At 37.5% G+C, this 10,929-nt stretch overlaps 2 protein-coding genes across 2 annotated transcripts; both read left to right on the forward strand.

Annotated features, from left to right (window-relative positions):
• The first annotated feature begins 51 nt into the window (after positions 1-51).
• On the forward strand, positions 52-1,840 carry LOC124632039. The gene has a single exon (XM_047166693.1). The coding sequence runs from the start codon at positions 52-54 to the stop codon at positions 1,834-1,836; it is 1,785 nt and encodes a 594-aa protein (XP_047022649.1). The 3' UTR covers positions 1,837-1,840.
• Positions 1,841-1,896: 56 nt separating this feature from the next.
• On the forward strand, positions 1,897-4,065 carry LOC124631827. The gene has a single exon (XM_047166447.1). The coding sequence runs from the start codon at positions 2,159-2,161 to the stop codon at positions 3,953-3,955; it is 1,797 nt and encodes a 598-aa protein (XP_047022403.1). The 5' UTR covers positions 1,897-2,158; the 3' UTR covers positions 3,956-4,065.
• Positions 4,066-10,929: the final 6,864 nt, after the last annotated feature.

Consider the following 10,929-nt stretch of genomic DNA (forward strand, 5'->3'; position numbering starts at 1 on the left):
ATATAAATCTGTTACGTGACGTGTTTCAGCGTTAATTACGTTGCCGCATAAATGTCGAACCAAATGCTTTACGGTCATTTAACAGCAAACATGGCGATAAGTGAGTTAAACCATTTTTTTGATACGAATGTCACAGCCGGCAGTCAATTAGGTGATATGGCCGCAAAGGTTGCTATACAGAACTTTGATTTACGTCACGCTACAATGTTGTTTTTTAACTCGACTTTATGCTACGGTGTAGAAGTATTTCTGCAGTTCTACCACTATAATATTGTGATAAACAGGGCCAAAGTACTGGCTCGCAAAACTACTCGCCAGTTTGTGTTATTTGCAAGTGACACTGCTGATATAGAACTATTGTTGGATAGCATTATAACTTCCGAAATGGACAACACTGGTAAATTTATTTTAATTTGCGAATCATCAACGCCAAAAGAATGTGATGAACAAGATATAATGGTCCTGTGTTGGAATTACAGAATAGTTAATATGGTATTTATCAGGCAAGAAGAAACAGAAGCTGTTGGCTTCACGTACTATCCAGTTGCGGACGGCATATGTAATAATTTGAAACCAATAAAACTCGACTCTCACAATCAATATACCAAGACGACTTACGGAGAAATATTCAGAAAAAAGTTTAGGAACTTAAACTTTTGCCCAATAATAGCATCGACATTTATACAGCCCCCTTATATGTACATCAACAATGGAATTCCTACGGGCATTGATGGAGATCTTCTCCGTATGTTGATTCACGGCATGAATGCGAGTCTCAAGATGATGACGCCGAGCCGGGGGACTGGCTGGGGCTTTCGAGAAAAGAACGGGACGTGGATGGGATCCCTAGCAGATGTTTACGATGACTTAGCAAACTTCTCCATGACTTCGGCAGCCATTACGTTGACGAGGTTCACCGACTTCCAGATATCATCGGGTTATTCTACCTCGAAAGTAGTGTGGGTGTCCGAATCCGCGCAAGTACAAAATGTGGCCTTAAAATTGCTTCACCCATTTGAGAAAAATACTCGTTTCTTGTTAATTGCTAGTTTTTTACTCGTCATATGTTGTGCGTTTGTTATGAAGTCTAGTTGTTGGACAGCGATGTGTAATGAAGAAAATCAAAGTTCTAGGAGCGTGGTTTTCTACTCCTGGATGATATGTATGGGTCAGGCAGTCGAAAAATTACCAACTAAGTCTGCGTATGTACAAATGACGCTATTCTTTATATGGTATTGTTTCCTTGTTAGGACAGCGTATCAAGTTTATCTTATAAGTTCTTTGAAAGGAAGATTTTATGATAGTCAATTTGATTCACTTGACGATGCAATTAATGCACAATATCCATTTGGTGGTGGGCCGGCGCTCAAGGATTATTACGTTGACTATCCGTTTGTTTATAAGAACTGGGTCAATATAGACACGCAGCAAATCGCACCCACTGCCGTGAACATATCCAAAGGGATGAATTTCGTTTTGGCAATGAATATTGACGCGGCTCGTGTAGTTATTAAGACGCGGAAGGCCAGACTACATATATTGCCCGAACCAATAATCATTAGTCCAACCGTTGTATTTTTTAAGAAATATTCCCCCCTTTCGGAGACAGTCAATACAATTTTGCATCGTCTAATCGCTGCTGGATTTCCGGACAAATTGTATAAAATATATTCCAGTACATTTGATGTCGTGGACCAAGGCAGCGACGAAGGAGAAACTTTGAAAATGAGTCATTTTACAGCTTGTTACGTTGTATTGATATTGGGCTGGATTGTATCTGCAATTTTCTTTTCACTGGAAGTTTATTTTGGAAAAATATACAAACATCCTTCTTAGAAAAAATATATAGGTACCTACCTAGGTACATATACCTACTTATGTATGGAAATTAAATATCTACCTATTTATTACATTTCAAACCAAGGTTGATGATTGAAAGCGCAATCGGATCATATCTCTTATAGGATCAGCAATGCATTACGCGTATAAAAGACTAATGGCATAAATTGCAGATGGTACCGGTATACGCCCACAACATGTAAATCGGCCATCAGGGCATATGCATTAATAGCAAATTACACAAGCCAGCACAACCATTTTATGATACACAGTTGGATTCATTAGTAGGAAATCGAATTTCTGTAAGTGACCAATCAAGATGGAAGTTCGTGACACAGAAGTTAACCATACATTGGAGCATTTTGTGACCGAGGACCCAGCATCGGAGCTCGGAATATTAGCAGCTAAGGTAGCCTACTATAACTTTGAATGGCGTTTCCTGACTATTGTTATGTATAATACCGTACAAGCCATAGGTTTGAACACATTTTTGATGCACTATGAGAAATCTGTAATTGTGAAGCTCGGCAGATTTCTCCCTGCTCGCAGATCCGCCGTGCCACAGATGATAATATTTGGAGAAGACGCTTCTGAAATATCAAGCACTATACGATGGACCGTCAGGGCTAAATATGATAGTAACGGAAAGTTTATAATAATTTGTGCACACCTTGAGCAAGAATGCGACGAACTGAAAATTTTTCAGACCCTCCAATCACTGTATATGTTTAACGCGGTGGTATTGAAAACATCGAATAAAACGAAAGAATCATTAGCCTACTCATATGATTTCTTGTCTGAAGGAAAATGCAAAAATAGTATTCCATATAAAGTCAATTTAACAACGGATTGTTTTAATGACAATTGTTTTAAGAACCTGTATCCGGAGAGACTATCGAATTTTCGAAAATGTCCTCTGATCATGTCGACTGTAGAACAACCACCTTTTATGTATTTACATAATTTGACTAGTAAGCCTACGGGAATAGATGGCGACATTATGGAACTAGTAGCTGACATGTTGAACGCGACTTTACATCTCAAACCTCCCTACGACGGCGCTGACTCTGGACACTTCGCCAACAACAACTGGACTGGATCTCTAGGTGACATATACAATAACCACTCGCATGCGTCTGTCTGTTCAGCGCCGATAACTTCTGGTAAATATGGTAATTTCCAAATATCTTTCACATATTATTCTATGGATATCGTGTGGGCTACCAGGCTACCTGCCCAACAGGCTCCGTGGCAAAAACTTTTACACCCCTTGAATATTTATATCAGAATCATATTACTACTTATGTTCATTTGTATAATCTTCATGAATACGTTTTGCAAAACAAACGCGTTCAAAGTTATCAGCAAAATTAGAGATTTTTTTAAAATTGCACCACCGAAATACAGTCTACTATTTTATTCGTGGGTTGTATTTCTTGGAGTCCCGATTCTAAGAACACCTGAAAGAAGGAGTTTTGTGGTTACAGTTTATACTTGGATATGGTTCTGTTTTATTATGAGGAGCGCTTATCAAGCCGCACTTATGAATTCACTTAAAAATCCGGCTTACCTTGATAACCTCAAGACTTTCCAAGAAGTTCTTAAAGAAAATTATCCTTTCGGTGGCTTAGATTCCCTCAAAGAATACTATATCGATGATCGTGCTATTTACGATAAATGGAAAGTCGTCGAGTTGAAAAATTTAGACAAAACTCTAGACGATATACTGGAAGGATCCACGGATTTTGTTCTAGCGTCAAATAAAGAGTTTATAAAGCATCACATCATGAAATATAATGGTACCAAGCAATTACAGATCATTCCACAGAAAATAGTAAACAGTCCTACCGTGGTGTACTTCAAGAAGTTTTCACCTTTGGTGCCTCCGATGAATTTTGCGTTACGTATTGCTTTTGAAGCTGGCTTCATACAGAGAACATACGTACGATATTTGGATCATGATAAAAAGCTGTTACAGAGGTTGAGAAGTAAGCAAGCTGAGCCGCTAAGTATGGAGCATTTTGCCGGATGTTTTGTGCTATTAGTACTTGGGTGGTTTGTATCCCTTACTTACTTTGCAGTAGAATATATATGTGGAAATCTAGATGATGAATGAAAATTGCCTACTAAATGGCTGAACTACTGTCATGTTACTTATAAAACATTGAATGTATTAATATATTCCTGCTTCATTTCAAACAATAAACGTGCCTACACCGCTTGAAATATGTTTCATTTCTATTGCTACTACAGGAAATCTGCAGTTGAGTACAAAATGCAAGTTCCTATTTCATAGAGGGAGGGTTATGTGGGCATGACTTCTCCGAACAAAATCTATTGAAACTAAATTCGACCTTTAAGTTATTACCCATTGTATTTCAGAAATCACTTGCAATCTTGTATAGACACATTAGATAACAAAAGTAAGTAAATAGTAGGTATTATAAAATCTCCAACTTTGAGCCAAGACATCATGTAATGAGCCTGTTTGAAAATAGGCCAGGGCTAGACTACAATTTTTTCTTTCGTAATTGCATGGTATCGCTGCCAAGCCGAAGCCCGTTATTCGTGCCGTACGATCACAATGACCGATTGCGCTATATTCCTGTTAGGAAGTCAGCCAAATGCATTATTTTTATGAGACAGGGCCCATTAAGTTGCTTCCTTTTTCAACGCCTCGCTTGCGTAACTTTGTGCCTACTATGATTTTGTCATAACGTTTTCTAGGAAATCTAGGTTCATCGTAGATGCCTTAAGGGGTTTAAGAAAATGGATCTCAAGTTTCCTTGTTCTTCGAACCACCAACCCGATGAATGTTATGAATACAGGTAGGTAAGTAGGTATAAGTCCATGGTAAGTGTGATTTTAAGATAAGTCTCTCTTAGCACTTTTCCGAAAGCTGAAGAAGATAGCTGGGCACCTAGACTTGGAAGACTGCTGCAAGTCCCACACAGTGTACAAAAAACGTACACGAATCTCTCGCTCAACTTCGGCTTCATGGCTGCGCAGAAACCATGTTCAGGCATCAGTGGGCCCAGGTGCAGGAAGTGAATAGGCCACATGCTCATCATGTGCTGCCGACCCCGAGGTTTGTGATAAGTGTATTTAATTCTACCTATGCCTATAACTAGTATATAATTAAATAACATAAGTAGATAGGTTTCCAAATTCCTTAAGTTTCTTTTCCGAATTTTCAGACACTTAAAAAGTAGGTAGGTTACCTAAATAATAATATAGTACTGAACTCTCTACTGAACTTCTAAGGACCGGCACCTAATTAAAAGTTGGCTTAAAATTTTGTTAACCTAACAAGTTCTCGGTTTTTGGTATGATAGGTAAAATATAAGCAATAGATTTACATTATACCTACTTAGGTCCATCTTAGGGGAGTTTTTTTTTATGTCTTTATTTCGTTCGTTTAGCTCGTTACTAACTGTCAAAAGGTTAAGCTTAACGCGGTGACCCCGTGGATGGGTAGATGCCATCATCAGTGTCTTGACTGTGCGATTTCGTCCGAGATCTGATAAGCTGACAAAAACTTCAGAGAGTTGTTATAGTGTAGGTAAGTACAACAAGCGCTTTTAGGTAATCAATTAATGAGTAGATAATTAATCTAAAGCCGCTTTGTCGTCTTACGTACCTAAGCAGGTAGGTACTTGAGTAGGCACCTACTTACACGAGATCAATCGCTCTGTCGTGTATTTAATTAATTATTTATTATTAGGCATTGTCTTTATATATTCGTCGTCGTTATAGTCGTGGTGGCCTAGTGGGTAAAGGACCAACCTCTCAAGTATGAGGGCGCGGGTTCGATCCCAGGTCAGGCAAGTACCAATGCAACTTTTCTAAGTTTGTATGTACTTTCTAAGTATATCTTAGACACCATTGACTGTGTTTCGGATGGCACGTTAAACTGTAGGTCCCGGCTGTCATTGAACATCCTTGGCAGTCGTTACGGGTAGTCAGAAGCCAGTAAGTCTGACACCACTCTAACCAAGGGGTATCGAGTTGCCCGGGTAACTGGGTTGAGGAGGTCAGATAGGCAGTCGCTTTTTGTAAAGCACTGGTATTCAGCTGAATCCGGTTAGACTGGAAGCCGACCCCAACATGATTGGGAAAAAAGCTCGGAGGATGATGGATGTCTATATATTGCTTACACAACAAATATAATAAATTCATTAGATAATTACTTTATAGCTATCGAGTGCCAGTTTAATAGGTACCTGGATGTCAATAATTTACCAACATACAGGATGCTTAATGATCTGGCCTTTATCTCTTAAGAAATTGCCTCCGCCCGCGGTTTCTCCGTGTCCAGGACTATTCTCACCACTCTGATATAATTACCCTATGTCCGTCTCCAGGGTACCTATCTCTGTGTCAAAAATTTCATCTCAAGCCATTGAAGCATAATCATTATAACATATTCAATATCGATTTCCAAGTCGGTGCCCTGTACCTACTTAATATAGTACCTATTATGTACATAGGTGTAGGTACTTCCAAATAAAATGAGAAGTATCCTTCATCATCATCATCATCAGCCTATCGCAGTCCACTGCTGGACATAGGCCTCTCCAAGAAGCATCCTTACAATACCCAATATTCCGCCAACCCATTTCTTAAGCCACTTTAGATTATTTTGTCATACCTGTACCTAGACATATACAGCTAGCCGCCTTGAGTACGTGGTTCGTATATAAAATTCCTTTCAATGTTCAAGCTTTGTAGGACAATATTCTGTAAAGCTAATCCTATGGTAATCCCGGACCGGCGACGAACTTAAACTGCATTAAATAATTCAAACTCACCTTTGTAACGGCTCAATTGTCGAGGTTCAAGAGAAAGAGGTTTATGGTACGAACTAGGTGGCTGCAAGATTTAGTACCCAGGTAAGTTCTATGATTATGGATTATAAGGAGTGGGGTAGTGAAGGCTGAAATTGGGGGTTGAAATTCTTAGAGGTAGGTAAGTAAGTACGTATACCTATTTACTTTCCTGTATGAAGTTTAGATTCAGTTTATACAAGGCCTACCTAAAAATGTTTTTCATCCCACCGTCTCGGAAAGAGTAGTTTTACCATTTGATATCTGAGCGCAAAAGCTTAACTTAACTTTAATAGGTAAAGCAAAAAATTAACTTTAATAGGTACTTCTTTTTAATTTGATACTCATATGTGAGCGCCATTTAGTTTTTTTGCATTTAGTAATTTCCTCGATGAAGTGGGATGAAATTATTATTTTTTATTGTTTTGAGGTCAATTTTACACCTCATTACATTTTTAAACTGAGTTTTTGTGTAAATAAATTTTAATAGGTACATCTTTTTAATTTGCCATGTGTGACGTGCGTGCCATTTTCTTTTTTTGAGGTGGGATGAAAAGTTACGTGTTGCACTCGAGCGCAAAGATTTTTCACCTTGTGCTCTTTTTTCTCGCTATCGCTCCGGATTCTAATTTTTGAATCCTTCGCTTGCTCGGTTATTAAAATTGAACCCGCGGTTGAAAAGCAACTTTGCACTCTTGTATAAAAAATAACTATTTCTGGCATATGAGCGAGATAAAGTAAGACACAGTTGTCACAGTTTTTTTTACTGGAATTTTATCCTTATATATCTGAAGTGAACACCTACGTTACGTTTGTTTCATATAGGGTCCCAATAATTAAAACTACCAACAAAAATAACTAGTAGCTTAAATATAATTAAGATAACTATGAAAATTGAGGTAAAAAAATCTTTAAAAACAAGCTTTTATTTAAATGTGCTAAAAAGAAAAAAATAAACTTTTACTGTCAACTTATAGCGACATTGCAAATTTAACATATTTGAGACAATTTATATGTTTTAAAAGCTTGTTGCGAGATTTAAGTACTCGTATTTACTTTCTTAGTAAAATACAATACTTCTTAGTAAAATATAATAAAATACGAGCACACATAGTTACATACATACATACATTGCAAGTTAAATAAAAGCTTGTAAAAAATTGCACTCAAGTACCAATAATTGCATATGGTACTAGCACCAACAGCGATAGTTTATTAAGGAAAGTTGGCGCGTGCGCGGTACTCACGGACCGTTCACTCGGCAGCCTGGAATTTCGGGACAGCCAGTATCGCTTATGAACTCGACGCCTATTCTCGTTGACTGTACCCACAAGTACGAACTAAAGTTTACGAACGCCGGCAAAGTATAAGAAGTGCAAAAGTTTAAAGTTCTTAAAACGATTTTCTGTGCCAGTGTACTCCAAATAAAATGAAAGTGGTGTATTTGACAGTACCCGTGTTATTGTTTTGTATAGTTTACGCGAAAAGTAAGTTTTGAAAGTTTTCTTTGTAACCCCCGACGCAAAAATGACGGGGTGTTATGATCAAGTTAATTCGTTATTGCACTAGATTTTTTAAGGATTTAAAATTAAGATGGTTAAATTTATCTAACGTAGGTAGGTCCTACTAAATTAGCAAGTATCTATTATTTAGTAATAGGGACCTATTTAGAATGTGGTTAAGTATGATTTTGATGATAAAAATATCCCAATTTCTCCACTTATGCATATGAATGATCTATGAATTATATAATTTTCAGTCACGAAATGAATCAAAATGATTTATTGTAGGTAACATCTTAAGATCGTAGAAGTAAGGCGTGAAGTGTTTTTTTTTGAACTGATGATTTATATCCCACCCAAAACAAAAATGTGAAAGACTGCCAAGTTCGATAATATGGGAATGCTTCGCCTATAAAAGAAGTGAGATCTGAATAAGTACCAAGTTCCATACACATACCTCAGTTAAAAATAGTTACTTTTTAATGATGTTACTTGGAAAGTTTTCATACACCTTGTTATAAACCTACTAAACGCAATGAATCAAGTATTTAATTTTCTATTAAAACTTGCCAAGTAACATCATTAAAAAGTAACTATTTTTAACTGAGGTATGTGTATGGAACTTGGTACTTATTCAGATCTCACTTCTTTTATAGGCGAAGCATTCCCATATTATCGAACTTGGCAGTCTTTCACATTTTTGTTTTGGGTGGGATTTCATTTATTTTTGTAAGGTTGTTTATTTTATTTTTTTCTTATGATGAAGTTAGTTAAAGGAATGTCTCATTTATACTATCTTTTAGATTTTTTAATATGCACTATGTTTCTTACAAAGAAATGAACTAGATTAACTAAATGGACTAGATTTACCAACTGACTGACATGACATGTTATCATATATTATGTTCGTGGATCAAAGTTACACATTCGTTATTTTCGAAAGTGATTCACACTTGGCCGTTTTCAGATTTTTATTTTACTTCTAACTACACTATTTTACTTCTAACTAAACTAAATACAAACCATTCGAAGATATATTATATAAATATAGATAAATTTAGTTCGTTTTAGTTCCTTAAGGGTATAAATTTACACCGGGTATAAAACACCTTCATTATTTTGAAACCGACTCACACTTGGCCATTTTCAGATTTTTCCCTTTACCTTGACATAAAGACCTACCTCCATGCCAAATTTCAAGTCAATACGACCATTGGAAGTGGTCTAGGTTTTTGATGAGTGAGTCAGTGAATCAGTCAGTCAGTGAGTGTATAGTAAAAATAGCGATTTTCTGACGTCAATATCTCAAGACCTACAATAGGTATATTAATGAAATTTTGTATTTTAGATAAGTGAGGGGGTCTCAATAGATACTAGAAATTTGATATGCGTAAATAAAATAGATTTTGAGTTACAGGGGGGTCGAATTTGGCCCGAAATGGTTCGTGTAATATAACCCACGGCCGGTGTGTCGCTTTTTTTGCTCGAACTTGGCGGACACACTGCCGTGTGTCTAGATTAAACTGCTCTCCAGCAAGCATAATACCTACATCGGTCTCGTAATTAAAGATGAATAATGAAACTAGCAACAGAATTTTAATTTGAACTCTAAATTTATTGTATCTCTTTTTAAATTATTTAAGTAGGTGATGTCCTCCTAGCCGATTATCGGCTACGGCGGCTGTTCGCATGTAAGGAGATTAGCCAACTGCGCAGGACATATTATAGTGCACAAGCATTTGCGCAGACACAGGTGCACTCCCTATTCCTTCACTCTCATAGCCCGATGGGACGGGAATCCGACACGACCGGAAAGAGATCAGGCGCAGGACCGACATTTACGTGCTCTCCGATGCACGGGTGAATCAATCACCAACTTCCAGGCTTCGGGCTGCTTTGTGAAAGTCTTCTTAAACCCACAAAGCGATTTCGGCCCGACTCGGGAATCGAACCCGAGACCTCGTGCTCAGCAGCCACACTTGCGACAACTAGACCAACGAGGCAGTTGTTTTTTTTTTTTTTTTTTTTTAAGTAGGTAATACGTGCGTGAAATTACGAAGGCGGGCTTGCGTTATGAATAAATATTACATAGGTGTCGACAATGCTTAACCACTTCACTGTCCATGATGCAGACACAATAGTTAAACAATCGGTGTGTATCACATATGACTCATGGGACAGGGAAGTTATTAATACTTTTGCCACAAATTAGTCTAACCCCCGCACTCAGAGACATTTAATGATTTCTTTATTTAACAGTTTATGTACACACACAGAATACAGACAAGAAGAAAAATAGAACAGATAGTACAAAGGCACAGCTTATTTCATTAGAAATCTGTTCCAGCTGGCCCGTTATGGGAGAGAGATTATTACTTAAGTCACTCCTTAGTGACGGATGGCCAAAGAAATCCTGCACTAAGGATTGATTTAAGTAACCATTAAATTTCTTGGAGTGCGGGGTTTAGCATCCAGCATTCACCGTATCGACAGGCACACATACCTATTGAGAACAAAATACAATCGCAAAAATCACGCATACCTATGCACGTAAAACATAGGATGCACCATAATATTATGTTCTTGGTCCAATAAGTTTCTTTTAGGTAGGAACGCGGCAGACACCTTAGGCGAATCATATACCTCGGCCTCTGCTCAACAATAGACGTCCTATGGCAGAGATAATATGAATATATGACACTAAGTTACCATTATTTTTCAAGAGCAAAGTTAAAGTCGAAACAGTCCACCTACTCTCTAGA

Source organism: Helicoverpa zea, chromosome 7 (genome assembly GCF_022581195.2).
Source record: "Helicoverpa zea isolate HzStark_Cry1AcR chromosome 7, ilHelZeax1.1, whole genome shotgun sequence".
Classification (NCBI taxonomy): Eukaryota; Metazoa; Arthropoda; class Insecta; order Lepidoptera; family Noctuidae; genus Helicoverpa; species Helicoverpa zea.